Raw genomic sequence first — 22,699 nt, 5'->3', positions numbered from 1 at the left:
TGCCACCGTGGTTAGAGGACAAAGCATCACTGTCGGAAGGTCACGAGTTCGAATCTAAGTCGGGGGTCGACTCGGAATACCTTCTTACAGTCGGTCAAACATCAGAACAAAATCTCCCCGACGTGTCCAATCCTGACCGTAGGAGCCAAGTGGGGTTGAGTCTGGTTAGCAGAGTACAGTTACTTGGAGGATTGACTGCATGGGGAAAAACAGAGGTTGATAAAAGCTTGGACTGCGACTCGGTGGCCTGGCGATCGCATTGCAGCCATTAATTCATGAACAGCTCTCTCCCTCTGTGTTTAAATAAAGGAATGATTTTTGACAAAGCTGGCATTTTGATTCTCCTCCTACCTCCTCTTCATACCAAGAGTAAAAACAGAAATGCCGCGTATTGCACGCAACTATAAATCCACAACAGAGCCAAAAGATATGCAAGGGCTATGGTATTGATGCAGTTGAACAATCGAGCGTGCAGGCATTCACGTTTTGATTTTGTAATAATAAAAGTATAAATTATAACAACAAAATCAAGTTGGAAAAAATAAACAGACCCCGTGTGGGTCTCGCGCTTGCTAATAAATTATGCACCAAGACGGGCGGAGTGTTTAATCTTTCGTTCGGCACAAAAGCCTTTCATGCTTGTGAAGAACACGAGCTCGCACGTTTAAAATTAAACGTGTTAGAAAAACACCAAACCAAAAATACAATTATTTTGTAAGTGGCAGCTCAGTGCGCCCAACAGCTAGCACACAGTGGAACACTGTTCGTTAAACACACACATAAACGTCAAAATTTGAAGCTTTATCGCATTTAGAAAAAAAACATTTTTGCATTTCAACGGGCGCATACAACAGCGATGAGAAATTCGAACGTCACGTTTATTCACGAGGTCTTAAAGCTGAAAATAAACAACAATATACTGTTATATTAAACACACCTATATATCCTTATAGACTACGGGGGAAAGTGATGCTCGCGAGCGCCTCGTAAGGATATGCAGTGCACACAAAAAGCCGTTGTGGCCGAAAACCCGCAGCCGACCATTTTTATCTCCCCAGTGTGCGATGTTTTCAACACCACACCAGCTGCTCATTTGAGGCCGCGTCAACCTACGAGAGGCCCATTTCTCACGGACTTTGCGCATTGCCAGGAACTGAATGCAGTTCACCCGGATTACAGAAGTGTATTAACTGCTGCGTCACTGCTGCCCACAACAAAGACGAAGAGCCCAGTCTAGCCTATAATGGCTGTTGGGACAAGTGCTGTCAACGAGCAACGATTAAGGCCTGCGCAGCACCGACTCGTTACCCTTTTGTGTCATTATGTGCGTCGATAGCACTTGGTAATCCAAACACCGCATTTCACGGCCAACGCATCTGGGAGGGCATGGCAGTGCGAGTGATATAAAATATTACGGGATGTACAAAAAGCTATCATCCTTTAAAAAAAAGTTGCAGCCCTGCAATGACTTGCTCCTGCCACTGCTTTGCAGAAAGATCTCAAGTGGCGGGAGATCCTCAAGGCTGACCACTTTTGTCTCCCCAGTTGCTAATGTTTGCTCACTGCACCAGCTGCTCATGTTAAGGCTAAATCAACCCTAGGGGAGGCGTCGGGCTGGTTCAGATAATCACGACTGTTGTTGGCTGTGACCGCCGGGGGTTGGTAAGCACAGCGCGCTCACCATTCACTCCACGAGAGCTCCCCGTTACCGTCACCCCACACACACTCGGTTTGACACCGACTTAAACCACGTATGTATTCACAGCGTGCCATCAGATGTTTGGGCAACTGGGTACCATTCACACAGGCGACGGTAAACACGCACGTCAACTGCCCTCCGTGGTTATAGCGGGGAGTGTGGTAACTGCGCGCAGCAACAAACAGCCTGTGGTGGTTATTAGACCACTGCCGATCGTTTGTGTTTAATGCTGCACGGTGCCTGCCTCCGCTCTGTTGTTCACGCTTGCAGCCTTTCTAGAGTCGTACCAAATTACACCGCGCTCGGGCTAAGCGTTTAACAGCGGCTACTCTAGCACTGCGAAACCCGAAATCCAACGGTTCACTTAACAACAAAACAACACACTTTTACGAATCTCAATGGCGTGGCATGAACTGTCAAACTGGCCTCTGAATGACGAACGCAATGCATTGCGTGTAAATTTTAACATCAAAGCGGCGTTTTTTTTTAATCGCACGGAAAGTTTCGGGGCGCTGGCAAAACGAATATATTTTTTTCTGCTCTCTGGGACGGAGCGGCTGATCAAAGCCCCCAAAGCTACAGTTGATTTGGATTAAAGGCTTAATACCTACCCTGCTCTGTATGCCCATCACGAGGATGCATTTCTCCAACAGAGAGCTCCGATGTGTCCAAATATCCACCTACCATGGCTGTAGGAAAACAAGTACACCTGTTTCATACTTTTCTCGTGAGCAATATTTCTGAATAGGGAACGATATATAATATTCCGTGTATGTGTAAGAAATTCCAGAGAGGTCACTCCGTGGTATCGTCTTCTGTGGGCCGCTCTATGACATGGCCCGACTGGAAGCCTTTGATTCACGACGTGCTCGATTAGCACCATTAGGATAACACATTCATCCAGGTCGTACTGCAATGCTGCATCTTCCGCATCCTTTCCTTGCAGAACCCTACCCATGCGACTCGTTCACCTTTACGGGAAACCAGAGGTGGCAAATCTCCCACAAGTCGATGTTTGTACGTTGCACTTAGAGAACACAGAACATGCACACTCACAGCCCTTCTGTCAAACCACTGCTGGAGGGGGGCTTCCCCACGCCGTGTGGGTTGCGGGGGTTATTTGACCATACTTAAACGTACTGGTCAGCACAGGCTGAAAGCGTAAAGCATAGCCCTTGGTGCATAGTACAGTACAAGTGGAATGCATTGACCCCTAGTGACAACGTAGCACCGCAGCAGCCCAAAGAAACTATGTCAATGCATGGTGGTTGTCCATCCGTGCACACATCCAGGCTTAAAATCTGCTTAGCTTCTAAAGAAATCCGACAAGATTGGTGGCATCCCGGGAGGTTTTTGGTCATGGGCAGAACGTGGCAAGCACCGTTAGAACCCAAGCTGGCACCGGTTGGGTCATGCTGACCACCGACAAGCTGGATCGGCACACACACGATGCGCGAAGTTAACGCACGAGCAACGGAGACACTCCTGCGTTTCTGATAGAGATCGATAGCGAGCGCGCCCGCGCACTGACTCATTAGCCTTTAGAGTGGCATCACGTGCGTCGATAGCACTTAGTAATCCAAACACTCCATTTCACGGCCAATGCATCCGGGAGGGCATTGCAGTGCGCGTGATATACAATATTACGGGATGTCCAAAATGCTATCATCCTTTAAAAAATAAAAGTTTCAGCCCTGCATTGACTTGCTCATGCCACTGCTGGCAGAACGATCTCAAGTGGAGGGATATCCTCAATGGTATTTGGCCTATTCTTCCACTCGGGCAAGATGTCCTGCATAGGTGGGAATACCCACACTTCACCCCACCACATGCTCGCGATCTGCCGATTGATACAACTGCGCCTTCTGCTTCACGACAGATGTTAAAGATTCCCTTCACGACATTATGAAGTGAGATTGCTTCTGTGTGCCAGTGTCATGGTCCAAGTTTGGGAAATAGCTGCAAACAACTCAATTGGGATTACACAGCAAGATCGCCTATCCCGTGGCAGCCTCCTTTATCATTTATTTTTAAAGAATTATATTAATACACCAGTCACAGCTAGATTAATATTAACATACTTGACTAGTGATGATTTGATAATATGAATCTTATCACTCGAAAACTCTACACATCAAGAATTGAGAAGGTCGGAGGTATTCATCAATATAATAACGTAGTAGTTGGTATTTGCTCCATTCTTTAGCGGAAGGCAATCACGAAGGAGGTGTGTTTCACTCCAATTTGAGAGTAGAGGGCGATGTTGCTGTGTAATCCCAATTGAGTTGTTTGCAGCTAATTTCCCAAACGTGGACCATGACACTGGCACGTAGGAGCAATCTCACTTCAAAATGTCGTCATGGGAATCTTTAACATCTGCCGCGAAGCAGAAGGCGCATATTTTATGGGTAATACACCCGCAATGATAACCCCGGGCGGCCTGCTGGGTTCGAACCGTGAACCTCTGCAACAAGCGGTACGCAACGCTACTGCCATGTGACCACCCCACATCCTGGGTGTGATTGTGTCTGATGCTCAAAGGTTTTTGTAAAAAAAATAATTACAAAACAATTCCCAAACTTCAAGCACAGGGTTCAAACCGACGTTTAATTATGATTGTTTAATAATGGATGGTGCCCTTAATGCCGCGCTGTAAATTCAATCCATGGCAAAAAAAAGGCAGAGACGACGGAAACAACCGAAACTTAACGGTGCCATTACTGGAACGGCAGTACTTAAAACATATCCAATTAACCTTTCGATCCCTGACCCACGCGACACTGCCCCCTTTACCCCGAGGTCCATCCCGGCACAGATAGGCTTCTCGGCCCTTTGTGAAACAAATCCTCTGTTTGCTGCGGCCTGATTGATTGGCTTTAACGATCCTGGAATGCGGCTTTCGTGAAATGGCGAGGCGACTGACGGAATGTTGAGGTTTTTCCAAGCCAGCGGTCAACACGCTGCTGAGAATGCGAGCGTGCACGAAAAAAACACGCGTGCAAACACACACCGAATAACGCACAGCCTGGCCATGCAGCTCTAATGGGCCGAGTTTCCCCTTTATTATACCGCAGTAATTAATGATCATCTGTGTTATAATGGCTTCGTTTCTGAATGGGCATGTGGAAACTTTAAATGGGCCTCAATGACCTTGGCTTGTAACAATCCTCTCCGCCTCCCCTCAATGACTCAAACAAACAAATGCGTATCCACATATTTCTGCCAATGCCCGTTAATTTCATTGTGATCTCCTCCCCCGCCACTCCTGTTCTCTTATTTATGAACTTTGCCAGATGCCAACATTTTTATTTATACTGCCCTAGCATCGTCACATACAATGACACGTCCGATGCTGGCACCGTGGGTACCCCTGTGTTTTATCAGCTCGTCAATAACGGGTGCTGGGGTGGGGGGGGGGGCTCCCATTTCTACTTATTTCGCGAGTGCCAATGTACAGCCTTTGTCCGCAACTCCGTTGCGCGAAGGTCGCAATGCCACCGGGACGATTTGCATTTTTATTTCTAGACGTTACGTCTTCCGAGGGGCGCTCTCTGCCGCATCGGCTCGCGACAATGGGCCGCCGCCGCCGCCGCTATTCGGTAGCGGAACGAGAGCGGAGCGCCAGACTGCTGGAGGGCGGCGGGGGTTGAGCCGGGAAGGGAGGAAATTGAAAACAGCGTCGCTCACGAGGTTAAAATTCAACGGCGGGGGGGGGGGGGGGGGGACGTTTGGCATAGTTTATCCAAGGGCTCTGTTGCTGCGGCGGCTTCACCTCAAGATAAAAACGAACGCCACCCGCCGCTGCGATAAATAGAGACGCCCACTGGCCTTTTCCGCATGCAGTGCCCTCAACACAAGAAACTCCGCATTAGACGAGTGGGCACATCTGACAGATTCTATTAAAAGCTGCAGGACCCTTTTATCCAAAAATAATGTAAGAATTACATATTTACTTTGGGATAGAGCGATGATGCAACATTACGGACGACTGCGCTACAAACTCACTGACCCAAGTTCGATTAGTGAACACACATCGGCTGCATGATGAAAAATTGTCAAAAAACCCCATGACTGACACAGCTGGAAACCTTCATCCAGCATTGTATTTGACAAAGGTCTGAATGTTCCTGTTTTTTTTTTATTATAGTCCATTTACTTATCCAGTATTCCCTCACTGAGAATCTGGATTCTTTATTTTCATTAGGGCTCTGCATTGGAATGTTTGGCCAACTCATGTGTATGACATGGAAACTGCATTGGCCAGAGAAAGCCGACACGTGGATGGGCATAACTCTAGCCTTGCACAGAGGGGTTATGAACCAATTTGCTGTTCTACTATCGCACTGACCACATGCGTAGCCGAGCTAACTGTTGCGGGGCCGGGGAGGTCAAAAGTCTCAGCACACGATAGTTTCGGTGCGATCTACCGACCATTTAGGAACACACGACAGACATGCACCACCGTGTGCCTGGTCAACCATAACAATGGAACATTTTTGCTGGAACAATGATGTTACATGAGCGGCCTCTGGCTACAAACGAACGATTCAAACGTGCCAAACGTGGGACCATGCCGTGCAAAAAATCGTCCGTGCTGCGCGGCGTCGCCGGGGGGGGGTCCCGAGCCAAACGGCACGATGCCCTTTTTCCGACGCGACGGCGTGAAGACGCCGGGGGGGCTCATTGTGTGCAAGAGCACGGCGGAATGCGCCGCCGGCGCCGCCCCCTCCTCCTCACGCGCACACACGCAACACACGCCGCCTCAATCGCTTCACAGATGTCCGCCTCGCCGGGCCCCCTGCTCGCAATGGAAGCCCCCTTTTTCAATCACGCTTCGAAGCCACCGTGGCACCCCCCTCGAAAAGCCACCGCAACAAGGCCGGCCGCCTTTCCTTCCATCCAGTAACAACGTCCTGCCCCCCAACCCACACATGCGCGTGCACGCTGAACACCACCGCTCGCTGCCGCCACTTACGCTATTTATCCCAGGGTCAACGGCTCCATTGTGCCACTTGCCTCTGGGGACAATGGGCAGGGTCCACAGAAAAGGGAGTAGGGGGTTCTGATGCCGGAACACAGGGCCCTTTTATTCGGTGGCGGCTCGCCTCGCTCGCTCCATGCTCGCACGCGCGCATCGCGCAGCAGACGCGCTTTTCAGAGACGAATTCCAGCGCCCAACCACAATGGTGCCTCTTCGAAGGCTACTGCACCACACTCCCTGAAAACCACCCCTACCCCCCCCACAACTCACCCCCTAACCCTGCCCCCCCCCCAGCCACTTCTATAACGACGGAAAAACTATTTGAACGCCATCCTTTGGATTTCTGGCCCGTCACCTCCCCCAGGACCCCAACGCTGCGTGCACAGAAAGTGGCAGACGGGCTATTCAGGCGGAGGAATTACTCGCAAGCGCCGTCGGATAGAGAATATTCGGAAAAGGCCAAGGAGCTGGGCTCGCTGCTGCTCCGCGAGGGATGGGGCGCGGAGGCTATAGGCCCCTGAAACGAACCGCGAACTCGTGGCTATGATCTATTCACGGGTCACGTAAAACTAAAAATAAAAATCGCCAATTGGTTTCCATTCAGCCGAATCCATACTGAACATCAAGTTCAGATTACGAAGGTGACAAAATGCAACCAGAGATTCGATCGTTTTCTCGCCACAAAAAGCCCAGGGAGGGGAGGGCTGATGTGTTTTTTTTCTTTCCGAGAGCCCACTATTTTTAGAGATTATTTACAAGACACCTCGCTGGTTGCGCCCAGTGTCGAGGTAACCCGGCGCTCCCTCCAAACGCCGCCGCGAAACCTTTTCCCTCATCGACGGGGCTCTCGAAAGCAAGGCTCCCTCCACTCACAGTGGCCACAGCTGCAGGCCAGGGTGCGCAGGGGGTGGGGGCGGGGAACCAAGAGAAACACGAAGGGCACGACGTGGGAAGAGGCTAACCTGCTGGCGCTGAAGGGTGACGCATCGGCATCAAGGATTCAACCACGTCTGCTGCGGAGGAAACGCTTCGTTATGAAAATGATGACGAGCACTATCGGATGCGCACACGGTGTTGGGGTGTTAGCGCGATAGTGAAGGCGGATTACCGATGGTGGGTACCAGTGATCCTGGATTACTATCACCGTTTTCAGCTTGTAATTGGATTACCGTTGTTTTGCACGTACAGCCAGATGACGACTTTCGACTATTTTTTGTTGACCATCTTTAAAAGAAACGATTCTGAAACTAAAAACGGGGAAATGGTGGGAGGCTGCAGCTTGGGTTAAAGAGAGGACAGCTGCAGCCAATGCGTACGGGTCATGAATGGCACAAAGCCTACAATGGTTTCAAAGTGCTCTCGATTTCCAGAGTTAAGTCAAGCCAACAATCACTTCCCTTTAGGAAAGCTACCATAATCAGACTAAATTACAGTGATACTGCAGTTACAAGTACCAGTTGTGTTACTTATTAAATGCTTATGACTGAATCACCACAAGAGTGCCTGACCACGTCTCATCTCGGAAGCCAAGCGTGGTTGAGCCGAGATAACTGCGCGGATGAGTGACCACCATGCACGGCAGGTCTTATAAACGGCTGCGGGTCCTCGCGACGTAGTCAGCAACAACAGTGCACCACAACCTATTGTTGTACTGTGCTTCTATGCCGACACATCTATGCTCCCGCCCCATCAACCCCGCCCCCGTAGACAACTGATAGGCATGGTGAAGCCCAGCCAAATAACCCTCGCGACCTGCACGGCATTGGTGAGGGTCCTCATCATCCAGCGGCGGGCTGACCAAAGTGCCACACAACGCAAAACTTGAAAAACACAATTGCGTCATCGGCACAACCAGGGACCGATTACTTCTCGAAAATAAACATCCATCGCACCGCAACACCAGATGCCGATGCTTCCCGCGCAGTTGAGTGGAATATTCAATTGCCACGTTGTTTCACGCGTGTACAAGCATATCTGGCGGGCAACACCTGCCGTGACGTGCGGCGTTTGCGCCAGCGAGCCACCCGTCGTTTAAACATCCACCATAAAGGCTCGCGGCGCCTGGGCTTGCCCAGATAAACGTGCGCACACAATCCCCACGTCCTCCCCCTACCCCGCCCCCCCCATCGGCATTTGGCGATGAATGCAGCCGTTTTGGTCGGTGGGCATTTGTGTGCGTTTTTTTTCCCTCTGTGGAGAGAAACTCATTAGTGGTTTCTGATGAGGGGGGAAGGGGAGGTGGTTGACCAGAGCCATTTAAACCCAATGCAATTCACACCTCACACACAAACAGTGTTAAATTTCGGTGGCTGCAATTACAGAATCGTGCACGCACGTCGAGCGTTAAGGAATTGCAAAAAACATTGAACCGCTATTAACACGGGGAAGTCACAACACGTGGTGTGAAAAATAACAAACCTAATTTTGTTATATTCGTTGGGCAGGACGTGTCGCCAGAAGGGATGGCGTCCAACGGTTCGGCGACAGTGACCGAGTGGCAGCCAAAGAATGCAACGCGGCGGAAAAATGACTTGCACAGAGGAGGAGGAGGAGTGATGAGATCAGGACTGTGTGCTGGTGCTGCTAGGTGGATCGTTAAACAACGGAAATGTCAAAGGCAAACGACTTGACGAGACCTTCATCCAGCAGTCGACTGATCGCGGCCAGTGATGCACTATTCACGCCCGCGATCCGAGGACCCAAGTGACACGACAAGCAGGAGGGTTTGAGGGAAAATTAGGCTGGTCGGTGGTCAACTCAATACTTCACCCCTTTATGAGCTGATAGAATTGAGTAACCACTATGGTAAGACTAGCCCCCCTGGCCATGGAAATGTAGAATTTCCAGCTCTGCTTCAGGGCTGCAAACGTTAGATGACAACCACCCGAAACTCCTGAGCAGAGAGGCACCGTGACTCAAACTAAATTGTTTTTATCTATCCGCAAAAAACCTCACCGTGTTTTCAGACTCTTTCAGTCGGGTCCTGCAACTGCACATGCTGGGCCATTCTGCACTTGGGTGTTTAACAAACGAAAGCAATTAAACAACAAATCCTCTGAAACATGCGTCGCGCGTAATGAACTACGTACCCAACGCCACCAGACACCTTGCAACAATCGTTCGTGTGATCTTATTGTACGTGTCCGGCCTGGTGGCTCAGTGGTACAGTGAGGGAAAAAAGTATTTGATCCCCTGCTGATTTTGTACGTTTGCCCACTGACAAAGAAATGATCAGTCTATAATTTTAATGGCAGGTTTATTTGAACAGTGAGAGACAGAATAACAACAAAATCCAGAAAAACGCATGTCAAAAATTGATTTGCATTTTAATGAGGGAAATAAGTATTTGACCTCCTCTCAATCAGAAAGATTTCTGGCTCCCAGGTGTTTTTTTTTTATACACGTAACGAGCTGAGATTAAGAGCACACTCTTAAAGGGAGTGCTCTAATCTCAGCTTGTTACCTGTATAAAAGACACCTGTCCACAGAAGCAATCAATCAATCAATCAGATTCCAAACTCTCCACCATGGCCAAGACCAAAGAGCTCTCCAAGGATGTCAGGGACAAGATTGTAGACCTACACAAGGCTGGAATGTGAAGGTGACAACAGTTGGTGCGATTATTCGCAAATGGAAGAAACACAAAAGAACTGTCAATCTCCCTCGGCCTGGGGCTCCATGCAAGATCTCACCTCGTGGAGTTGCAATGATCATGAAAACGGTGAGGAATCAGCCCAGAACTACACGGGAGGATCTTGTCAATGATCTCAAGGCAGCTGGGACCATAGTCACCAAGAAAACAATTGGTAACACACTGCGCCGTGAAGGACTGAAATCCGCAAGGTTCCCCTGCTCAAGAAAGCACATATACATGCCCGTCTGAAGTTTGCCAATGAACATCTGAATGATTCAGAGGACAACTGGGTGAAAGTGTTGTGGTCAGATGAGACCAAAATGGAGCTCTTTGGCATCAACTCAACTCGCTGTGTTTGGAGGAGGAGGAATGCTGCCTATGACCCCAAGAACACCATCCCCACCGTCAAACATGGAGGTGGAAACATTATGCTTTGGGGGTGTTTTTCTGCTAAGGGGACAGGACAACTTCACCGCATCAAATGGACGATGGACGGGGCCATGTACCATCAAATCTTGGGTGAGAACCTCCTTCCCTCAGCCAGGGAATTTAAAATGGGTCGTGGATGGGTATTCCAGCATGACAATGACCCAAAACACACGGCCAAGGCAACAAAGGAGTGGCTCAAGAAGAAGCACATTAAGGTCCTGGAGTGGCCTAGCCAGTCTCCAGACCTTAATCCCATAGAAAATCTGTGGAGGGAGCTTAAGGTTCGAGTTGCCAAACATCAGCCTCGAAACCTTAATGACTTGGAGAAGATCTGCAAAGAGGAGTGGGACAAAATCCCTCCTGAGATGTGTGCAAACCTGGTGGCCAACTACAAGAAACGTCTGACCTCTGTGATTGCCAACAAAGGTTTTGCCACCAAGTACTAAGTCATGTTTTGCAGAGGGGTCAAATACTTATTTCCTTCATTAAAATGCAAATCAATTTAACATTATTGACATGCGTTTTTCTGGATTTTGTTGTTATTCTGTCTCTCACTGTTCAAATAAACCTACCATTAAAATTATAGAATGATAATCTCTTCGTCAGTGGGCAAACGTACAAAATCAGCAGGGGATCAAATACATTTTTCCCTCACTGTAGAGTGAGCGGCTCGTTATCGGAAGGCTGCGAGTTCAAATCCAGGTTGGGAGTGGGGGCATTGACTTAGCCCATTGTCCCTCTGGGGTCAATAAAATATATACCACTTTGTGGAAAGGTAAACATTGCTTTATTGTTAGACTCAATCCCGTCATAGGAATGTGACGTTTCCACCACTGGCTAGTGGCTATCAGTGGGAGACGAGCAAGCGTCAATGCTGATTAGAGCAAGGTTGTACTGCGACTCAACAATAGCCTTATCAACTCTTAACGTTTTTTCAGGAGGGTGCTACAACTGCACGTTGTGCCAAATCTGTAGAGTGTTTTGCAAAGTAAAATAAATCAATATCGTATAATAATCCGCACCAAAATGCACGTACCTACATGCCCGAGTGAACTTACAACTTGTCACAACTGTTTCTGTAATCGTACGCAAGCAATGCTACATCCACTGCTTCACTAATGCCTCTCAATCCTGCAGCGTTATCACCCACCCTTGTGCGGCTGCAATCATCAATCACGAACATGTACGCGCGTGCTGAAGACACCTAATATTCCGCTTTATTTTTGAACGTCGGTAAGGGTGTTGTTAGCAGCATTCCGCCATGCTAATGGGTGTGCCTGTACCACCATGAATGCTGATGGGCCAACCCTGCAAACATAAACTCAGTCATTTTCATAAATAACACGCGCGGAACAGATTCAGAGCCTTCTTTCGTTCGAACCTTGAACACGGGAAGTTCTCAGTCTGCGATAAACGCCTGCATTGCGTGTGCAGATTTGTGAGCGAGGGCATGGTGTGTGTTTGTGCGAGTGGGGGGAGCGGTAGTGCAGTAGTTAGCACGCTGCACTACTAACCCGGCGACCCGAGTTCAATTCCTGCTCACGACCAATAACAGTGGTGAATAATTGAACCGGTCCTTGAGTACCTGGTGCGGTGTAAACATCATCACAAGGAAGACAAGGCCGCCGGGCAGTTAGCGCCACTGCGCTCCGAACCAGGTGACACGAGTTCGATTCCTGCTCGTGGCCAATGTTGGTGACGAATATCTGAATCGATTCTGGGCCTCCGCAAGGTCGACACGGCCTCAAGTGAGGCTATACGGGAGATCTTTGTATACCGCTTTGTACTTCATAATAACAATGCAACTGAAAATGTATTTATCTCTGCACAATCGTCAATAGCAGCAATCTATAAGGAAAACAATATATAATAGGTTATATTTTGGCTATAGTGGAGAGATGATCTCTAGGAGTCGAGTTGTTTTTTTTATTTTTACACGCTTTCTTTTAACTCACTCTGTCTGTTGTTGTTGTCGTTGTATCCTCAAATCTTGTAACTCAATTTTATCCCAATTCCCAATGTGGTCTCGACTGCAAACTTGGTATACTTATGTCATACTGATGACAATACTATATTCTATCAAAAAATAAAAATATTTTTGAACATTTTTTTATGTTATGTTTCGGCTTGGGTCTAATTGTCCACGCTCAACTTACGCTGGCTGTAAATCACCACGGTCACTTACGTTATGGCAAGCTTCGGGGCCACTTCCTGGAGTCGTGGAGTTCTGCCATTACTAGTACATTTAATAAAAGCGTGTTTTTAAAAAAAGTGTTTGTAAATATTACTTTTTGTTCTTGAGGCCCACTGCCAACATTTACAAGGGAATTTTGGTAGAAGCTACCACTTGAAGCTCTTTAAATGACTAATGAATAATACACCCCTTGTACAAACAAATAGTATAGTAATTTGCACACTCGGGACGATGAACGAAATGTCAAAAGTCAATGTCGCTCTCCGCACCCAAACGAGCAATCAAGCGATGCATCTCTGTTGGCGACCAGAAGCCAGAGCCGAAAATTCCACATTGCATGGACGGCGCCAGTCTTCCTTTAGCACGACCACTGCTGACTGGCTGGGATTCACTCTCATACCCCTGCGGCTGCGAGTCAAGCAATCCACTGCCGTCTTGACTTGATAATTCTTGTATATACAGTGAGGGGAAAAAAGTATTTGATCCCCTGCTGATTTTGTACGTTCGCCCACTGACAAAGAAATGATCAGTCTATAATTTTAATGGTAGGTTTATTTGAACAGTGAGACAGAATAACAACAAAAATCCAGAAAAGCGCATGTCAAAAATTGTTATAAATTGATTTGCATTTTAATGAGGTAAATAAGTATTTGACCCCCTCTCAATCAGAAAGAATTCTGGCTCCCAGGTGTCTTTTATACAGGTAACGAGCTGAGATTAGGAGCACACTCTTAAAGGGAGTGCTCCTAATCTCAGCTTGTTACTTGTATAAAAGAAACCTGTCCACAGAAGCAATCAATCAATCAGATTCCAAACTCTCCACCATGGCCAAGACCAAAGAGCTCTCCAAGGTTGTCAGGGACAAGATTGTAGACCTACACAAGGCTGGAATGGGCTACACGACCATTGCCAAGCAGCTTGGTGAGAAGGTGACAACAGTTGGTGCGATTATTCGCAAATGGAAGAAACACAAAAGAGCTGTCAATCTCCCTCGGCCTGGGGCTCCATGCAAGATCTCACCTCGTGGAGTTGCAATGATCATGAGAACGGTGAGGAATCAGCCCAGAAATACACGGGAGGATCTTGTCAATGATCTCAAGGCAGCTGGGACTATAGTCACCAAGAAAACAATTGGTAACACACTGCGCCGTGAAGGACTGAAATCCGCAAGGTCCCCCTGCTCAAGAAAGCACATATACATGCCCGTCTGAAGTTTGCCAATGAACATCTGAATGATTCAGAGGACAACTGGGTGAAAGTGTTGTGGTCAGATGAGACCAAAATGGAGCTCTTTGGCATCAACTCAACTCGCCGTGTTTGTAGGAGGAGGAATGCTGCCTATGACCCCAAGAACACCATCCCCACCGTCAAACATGGAGGTGGAAACATTATTCTTTGGGGGTGTTTTCTGCTAAGGGGACAGGACAACTTCACCGCATCAAATGGACGATGGACAGGGCCATGTACCGTCAAATCTTGGGTGAGAACCTCCTTCCCTCAGCCAGGGCATTGAAAATGGGTCGTGGATGGGTATTCCAGCATGACAATGACCCAAAACACACGGCCAAGGCAACAAAGGAGTGGCTCAAGAAGAAGCACATTAAGGTCCTGGAGTTGCCTAGCCAGTCTCCAGACCTTAATCCCATAGAAAATCTGTGGAGGGAGCTTAAGGTTCGAGTTGTCAAACGTCAGCCTCGAAACCTTAATGACTTGGAGAAGATCTGCAAAGAGGACTGAGATAAAATCCCTCCTGAGATGTGTGCAAACCTGGTGGCCAACTACAAGAAACGTCTGACCTCTGTGATTGCCAACAAGGGTTTCTGCCACCAAGTACTAAGTCATGTTTTGCAGAGGGGTCAAATACTTATTTCCCTCATTAAAATGCAAATCAATTCATAACATTTTTGACATGCGTTTTTCTGGATTTTTTTGTTGTTATTCTGTCTCTCTGTTCAAACAAACCTACCATTAAAATTATAGACTGATCATTTCTTTGTCAGTGGGCAAACGTACAAAATCATCAGGGGATCAAATACTTTTTTCCCCTCACGTATATGCAATACATGCAATGAAGACAAACGTACTTTTTTGCATTAAAGCACTGGTGGTCGTGCATAAGCACAAATAACAAAAGCTCAAGATATTCATCAATAACCCCATAATAGGAAGTAATACGTTTAATGAGAAATGTCTATATGCAATGGCCCATCACATTTTCACCCATCTAAATGTCTTGAGAAATGTACTTCACAACATGCCCCTTATTCCAATTGGCCGCCTTGAAGGCAGCAACCTTATTCTGGCCACCATGGCAACAAACGACATCCGCACACACGAATCTGGAGACGCTAAACACCAGCTGAGCTGGTCGGCACACAAGCCGCATCATGCTACCCGAGTTGAGACCCTCCAGCATCTGTCAACAAACACTCACGGTCGTACCTGTAGTACTACTGCGTAGGTTTTCGCGGTCGTGCTATATACAGTTGTGAGATCGACGATGCTCTCTCCACAGCTCTAAGATGTGCATTTTAAGGTTGTAGCACATGGTGTGCGGCACGATGTCCGACGTTTCACTGGAGCTTCACAGTGAACACGCGCTCCAAGCAGAAAAACACATCAGAGAGATAGTACCTGCGCAGCAATTACACAGACGCTGCAGAGAACCGCGACACTGTATTCTGATTAACCTTGCTGCAGCGCAGGGCCCCAGGAATACGATGTCCTCCAGTTAAGGAGTGTCATGACAGTCTAATGAGATTTGAGGATTTATCATCTGTTACCCGCTCGATGCGAGGTGGGCGTTAAACGCCCTGTGGCGGCATTTACAAAAGAGAGAGCAGGAAAAGTTGCATAAACGTCGTAACTCAAATGTCTCGGAAATTGTATAAAACAAAACACCATTGATAATGTCTCTCCTTACGGACAGCCAACCCCCTTGACAGGTGACCATGGAAACCAAACCATTACGGACAGAAAAAAATAACGCACATTGATTCAACACGATATTATTACCAACCAGACCTCGAGCACAAAAATAATAAATATCATTGAGCTCTCGTGAAGTCAAATGAAAGTCACTCGTAAATAAGCCTTGCAAACAAAATGGGACCTTTTTGCCAGTACCAAAGTGCGAAAAAATAAGAATAGGTGTTACCATTTCAGGCAATAAAATAAAATAATATTTTTATTTTATTAATAATATTTTTATTATTTTATTTCCCTTATACGTGACTTTACCGAAAGAACCAAGAATATGAATCCCTGCAGTCACGAAAGCTTTAAATAAAAATGTAGGTGTTAAGATGTTCAAACACCAAACAGAAACATTTTGCAAGGAATCAAGTCTGCCTTGCAAAGTTTGTGAAATAAATTACAAAAGGGCCATTCGTGAATAAAGGATCCAGACTTTTTCTGGATGGTCGCTACATTTTTGGAATGTTTCACCAATTCCACAAGTAATGTTTTACTGGAATTCTTAAACGAAACAAGCTGTGAGCTTGCAAAAATAGAACAATTGAACCTCATGGCGGGACCCCGGAGTCCCATAAGTCCCCGGCTCTCGCATGAACTGTGTTGTGACGTCATTTTATGTCGACGAGCTGTACACGATGCGCGAATCAAAGTTTCAAAGTTTTGTTTCTTCTGCGCATTAGTCCTCGCTGCGCTTGGACGACATGACAACAGAATGATCCGCGCCAGGTGGGTCGGGGCGTTTATGTGCGCGGTGGGACGGAGTCACCAAAAGTAAATTAATTCATTATGATTTTGACTTCCGTTTATTCGGGACCCCGGGATCCCACCATAAGTTTCAAGTACTGAAAGAAATGTTTCCCTTTGCTAAAATAAGCCGCCGCCCCCCCCCCCCCCCGCCCCCCAAGACTAAGAAATCCAATGCAAATGTTTTACGTTAAAACACACCAGAGGTATCAAAGAAAACGTTTAAAAACACACAGTGTATTTACTTTCTTGTCTAAGTATGAAAAGGTAGAAGTAAAACTCTGAATACACCACGCTGTCAAGTGCAGTCACAATTTGTATGTCAGGCAACCTCGCCACACTACCATAAAGTCCACAAAGACATTAATGTTACACCGTTAATTGATTCTCACATGGTATGAAGGCCATACAAGAATTTTACTATAACAGGGAAGTGCTCTAAACGGAAGGTAAATAATTTTCACACCGTTTTAAAATAAATAAATTAATGTAAACCGACACACCTGATGACGACCGTTTGTGTTATGGTCGAAACGTCGTAAGAATTTTTATTGTTTTATATATATTTTATTATTTTATTGTTTCCCTTCAACGTGACTTTACCGAAAGAGCTAAGAATAGGAAGGTAAAGAAGTTCAGTTTCTTTCTTATATATAAAATAAATTAGTAATGCGGCTATCTAAAGGACAGTACATATATTTAGTAGTTTATAGAGCTTAAAATATAAGGCTAAGAAGTGTAGCTAAGCATATATTACATAACTAAAGGATTCACAGCAATGCCACTTGAATGGGTTAATGTTTCAGTTGCGTTCCGCAAATAAAATCGATTACGTAACAAGTGCTTTAATGCAGAAAGGAAATAATGGCCCGATTGGGCCATTATTCAAATGGATGTGGTACGTGCATTACACTTTTATCAATACACTGCTGGATAAGGGCCTCCCCTGCAGTGCGAGTCTCGGCGGTTATTTAGCAATACTCCACCATGGTGGCCAGTGTGGGCTGGTGAAGGTGGGTAGCATAGATGTGTAAGCATAAAAGTCTGAATCTTGACTTAAAGCTTTCTTGACTGCAGGAATTCAAATTCTTTGGGTCTTTCGGTAAAGTCACGTGGATAGGTTCAAAGAAAATAATAAAAAATAATTTTAAAAACTACGACGTTTCGATCGCAACGCAGGCGTTCGTCATCAGGGAGAAAAAACGAACGCCTGCGTTGCGATTGAAACGTCGTAGTTTTTAAAATTATTTTTTGTTATTTTCTTTGAACCTATCCACGTGACTTTACCGAAAGACCCAAAGAACATAAAAGCCTGTCCAAGTACAGCACAACAATGGATTTTGCTGCACTGTCCTTTGCCAAGATTAAGGTTCCCAAATAAATCGTCTCCCTGTTAAAATGAGCAATGTGGTCATGCATATCTATGCTGGCACCACTTGAGTCCATGATATGTCCACGTTCCCATGGCGGGGGTCAGTTTATACACTGGCATTTCACACCAAGTGGCAATCAATTGTGTCAACCCTGCTCAAATTACTTAAACTTTGTAAAAGCTCCCATGGCGAGTTATGCATTGCAACCACAACGGCAATGCATGGTGAATAAACAAGGTCAACGCACCACAAGAGTACAGGGTCAATCAAATATATTCCACTTTGAGATGAGCCCTATGAAGCTCTGGATCAGGGCCACCAAATGAATACGGACATACTAACTTATTAACTTTTACATAATACAGAGGTGTCAATAAAGCTTCACCAATAATTATTTAAGAATTATGATACAGCTGTCTTGACCTGGATGATTATAATCTTGGCAATATATTCCTTATACAATTCAGTTTTCGTTGCCAGAAAGCTTGAGTGGTCTTCACCTGCGCATAACAGAAGCATCTGCACGCAATCACCGCCGAGAAGTTGGCGAACACCCGAAGCTCTGAGATCGATATGATGCGTGTCACCAATGCCATGGAGGACATTTAGAAATTTAGAAGGATAAAACTCGTATGATAAAATATTCATACGACTGTATAGTGTTATCGACCAGGCTCAACATTCTGCCAAATTATAATCCTCTAATAATAAATGATAAAATATCAGTCACCCTGCACATATAAAGGGTTATACGAAAAAATAACAGACCACACTGCTGATGCGATTTAAAAAGTCAAGACCGATGGAGAATGTCTGCTTTAACGCTGTCGGAAAAAAACTGCTCAGGAAAGGCTTTATATGCCGACGAAACTAAATGCAGTTTTTGTTGTAACATTGCTGCAATAGACCCACGTCTGTTTGTGATGTTTTGACATGCGTCAGTTGTGCAGCGTGTCACCTACCTGTGTCCTGGCGGAACTGGCACATGGACTGCAGATCGATGATGTAGGCGGCGAGGAGAGGCTCAGCCTGACCGAGCACCACGCTGCCACCCCCACGGGTGCTTCCTCCTCCACCACCTCCTGCACCGATGCCGGCAAAAAAAAACACGACCATCATTATTACCATTACCTCCACAGCCACCACTTTACCATCATTAAATTCGCCACCGCAACCATCTACTCCATCACAACCATGACCACCACCACCAAACCGCCACCAGTCATTATCACCTCGATGTGTCTGCAAATACCCTACACCACCTCCCCCCACTCCCATCATCACCACCAGCACTCTCTGCAATCACAACCATAATCGCAATGCCCCCCCCCCCCCACCACTTCATAGATTCTTCTCATTACCGCCACCCTCGATTAAGACGAACTCCATCTCCACCACCACCAATCCTCGGCTCATCCATCATTCACTTCCCCCCTCACTCCAATGTGCCTGCACACGCCACCAAAAATCTCCACGACCAATATCGCCTCCACCAACCCCAACCAATCATCGCCTCCTCCACCAACTCCACTGTCACCGCCGCAACCATCATGACCCCCCCCTCTCAAATTAACTACTAGGCGAGGCGCGATCGCCGCCTTGATATGCTTGCACAATCGGCTACCGTAGAGCCTTAACAGAATGTTGGGCCAAGTGAAGTTAGCGAGCACCTATTAAGGGGTTGGGATGGGTGGCCAGCATCATGCCCGGCCAACTTTTTGTCTCTCGACGGGCGATGTTTACACACCGTACCAGGTACTCATTTGAGGCCCAGCCGACTCAGGGGAGGCCCGGGATCGGATCAGATAATCGTCAAGAGTTGGCCGTGAGCGGGGATCGAACTCGTGTCGCCAGGTTCGTAGCGTTGCGCGCTACATTATCGCTTCCCACATCATCACCCACCAGCCTCAAATGCCACGACCACCACTCCCACCGCCATAACCATCACAGTACGACCTCCAACACCACTACCACGAACAACCATCCTCTAAACCCTTCATCACCAACCACCACAATCATCAACCACCACCACAACAAAAAAACACCACCTCCACGACAATCGCCACGTTTACCACCACATCCCCCCACCATCCCTCAAAACCCACCCTAAAAGGCAACGGCGTCTCCCCCCCCACCACCCCCTCAACGTTACCTGCCCCGCGGGTCCCGATAGCCGTCTCGATGTGCCTGCACACGCGGGAGCTGTACGGCCTCCAGCGCTGCTGCTCGCTCAGCCACTCCCACACGACGACTAAGCCCGAGCCAGCCGGCGGAGGTGGCAGCACCACGGCCCCCGCCGCCCCCGCCGCCATCATATATTACCGTGCGTCAATGCTGTAAATACAATTCTTGTGATTGCTAGCTTATGTGTGTATTTATTTGTGTGTGTATTGTAAGTTGTAAACAGAGGCGATGACGAAGACAATCGGCGGCGGCAGCAGCAGCAAGTGCGACCTCCGCCTGCTGTTGTCCTCGTCCCTCTGGCAGCTCGCGCGTGACACTTCCGCTCTAGGCCGCGGCCCACTTCCGCTCTATGCCACGCCCGCGCGGTGATGGGCTCCGGTCTCGCGATTGGTCAACACGTTGTTTGGGGGGGGGGGGGGGGTGATTGGGGAGGGGTTGCGGAGGGTGGTTTGGGGGGTGGAGGAGGGTGGTTGGGGGGGGCGATGGGGGGGGGTTTGGGGGGTGGGGGGCGGTTGGGGGGGGTGATCGGGGGGGGGTGGCGGTTGGGGAGGGAGCGGTGGCACAGTGGTTAGCGTGGCTGCACTCACCATCAATCAAAGCCGGCGATTCCAAAGTTCGATTCGGGCTCAGGGCCAACATCAGTGACCGGTGTGGCGTCGCGACCTGTACATTATCGGCTAGGGGGGGGGGGGGGGCGGGTTGCGGCAATCGGTGAGGTGGGGCCCCCCAATATTTAATTTGTATCGCACGGGAGAACCTTGGCTATTACATAGCGCGGCTCCTCTTGCCCTCATCACATAACTATCGTGAAGTTTTATTTTTACACCGTTGGTGGAAACGTATCTCATGGGTGGTTGTCAAGGGGGCCCCAACTCGTAGCTTTGACAACCAGGGGGGGGGGGGCCCAGGCGCCCCCTTGCCCCCACGCTAGTTACGCTACCGTCAGTGACGATTATCAGAACCGGTCCTGGGCCTCCCTTAGGTCAACCCAGCCTCACATTAGTACCTGGTGCCATGCGCGTGTAGGTTTAACTGTCAAAATAAATTGTAAAAGTGTACGCGTTCAGATAATTAAGAACAGGTGGGCCGTACGGTACTGGATAGATAAGAAGTTCGTTAAATAATGCAGGCGTTGAGATTATTGGGAACAGCTGGCCCGTGGGGCGCCGTTGCAGGGGATGCAGAGAAATGTCCACGTTGAGATAATTAAAGGCACGTGCCACAGTCAGGGTGGAGGACACTGTCCAATTTATGTCGGCCTTAGAGGGTAGATAAGCCGGAGCGAGGCCCGCAGTCTGGCCGCTTGCCCGGAGACCAGCAACTAGACGTCGGGGCTGACTGTCCGTGGAGCTGTGTCGACATTATTACTTTAGATATAAAGACGTCTACAAGGAGTTGCTTATACACATGCATGCTGAACTTCGACGTGAAAAGAACACGTCGCCACTGGGGGAGATAAAGGCGGCCGGGCGTGGTATTGGCCACCCCTCCCCCCCACCACCCTCTCGTGTGCCCGTGCCAGACTTCATAGGTGATACTCGCTTAGACAGCACTTGCCCTTAAAGTCTGTTGAGCCTATACGTGGGACCTTTGTCTTTGGGGAAAGGGGTCAAGGGTAGCGGTGGTGGGGGGGGGGGTAAGGGGCGGGGCTACAAGGGGTGTGGGTGGGGCCAGGTAACCAGCCCCCCCCCCCAGACAGCTGGTTACGTCATCGGTCACGATTTGCTTGGCGCAGTTATCACGAGATCGGCCTCTATTGAGGGAGGTTCGTGAAGGACGCTACATCCATAATACTGAGTTTTTTTTTATTTGGCTTAGATCGCCTGTGTCATTAAACCCGCCACCACCCGACACGGCCAATTGGTAAGGTTTGTCACGTTAACAGAACATGCAGATTCGTTACTAGTACAGCAACACCGGTTGTGTGTTGGAGAGCAAATCCACATTTACTTGTGGATTACTTTTAGAACTCCCCACCCACCTTGCTCAGATCTGGCTGTCCGCCTGATGGTGCTAGTTGTAATTACTGGCGAAACGTCGTACTCGGGATTGTAAATGTTGTGGATTTGCTCTCCCAACACACAACCGATGTGCCGTACTCGTAACGAATTGGCAGGTTCTGTTTACGTGACTATTGATCGCGAAAGCCTACGTGTTCAAAAAAATAAAAGGTCGCTACAGTTGAAAATGCGGCCCCCCCCGCCCTCCTCCCCAACTTGACAAGGAGCGACGCTCACAACAACGAGCGGAGCGCCGGGCGGCCTAAAAATGCAGCAAGTTGACACAGTTTGGAGCACCGCTGGTGTGCATCTTGTCAGCAATCTCGGTCAATCAATGACAACCACGTGGGTCCGTCCCAGTGATCTCCCGTCAGCAGCGAGCCTTAGGACACTGCACGTGGCCTTAAAAAGTGAACCCAGCCTGGCGCAGGCGCCGCAGTGAGGTCACCGTCACTTCGGTGGCGAATTGGAGGGTGTTGTTGCCG

At 48.1% G+C, this 22,699-nt stretch overlaps 1 protein-coding gene across 2 annotated transcripts in view; it reads right to left on the bottom strand.

Moving 5' to 3' along the window:
• The window catches only part of LOC116950160 (E3 ubiquitin-protein ligase DTX1-like), a 33,084-nt gene extending 12,546 nt beyond the window's left edge, over positions 1-20,538 (bottom strand). For both annotated transcript variants that reach the window (XM_032967700.2, XM_032967701.2), the window contains exons 1-2: positions 20,183-20,538; positions 18,993-19,112 (exon numbers count right to left, since the gene is read on the bottom strand). In XM_032967700.2, coding sequence (XP_032823591.2) covers positions 18,993-19,112; positions 20,183-20,345 — 283 coding nt within the window. In that variant the 5' untranslated portion in view covers positions 20,346-20,538. The remainder of the gene's footprint in view (positions 1-18,992; positions 19,113-20,182) is intronic.
• Positions 20,539-22,699: the final 2,161 nt, after the last annotated feature.

Source organism: Petromyzon marinus, chromosome 38 (assembly GCF_048934315.1).
Source record: "Petromyzon marinus isolate PM22_M1 ecotype Great Lakes invasive population chromosome 38, UKy_Petmar_22M1.pri1.0, whole genome shotgun sequence".
Lineage (NCBI taxonomy): Eukaryota > Metazoa > Chordata > Hyperoartia > Petromyzontiformes > Petromyzontidae > Petromyzon > Petromyzon marinus.
Note: the sequence above shows the minus strand (reverse complement) of the source record. Positions and strands in the feature narration are given on the sequence as shown.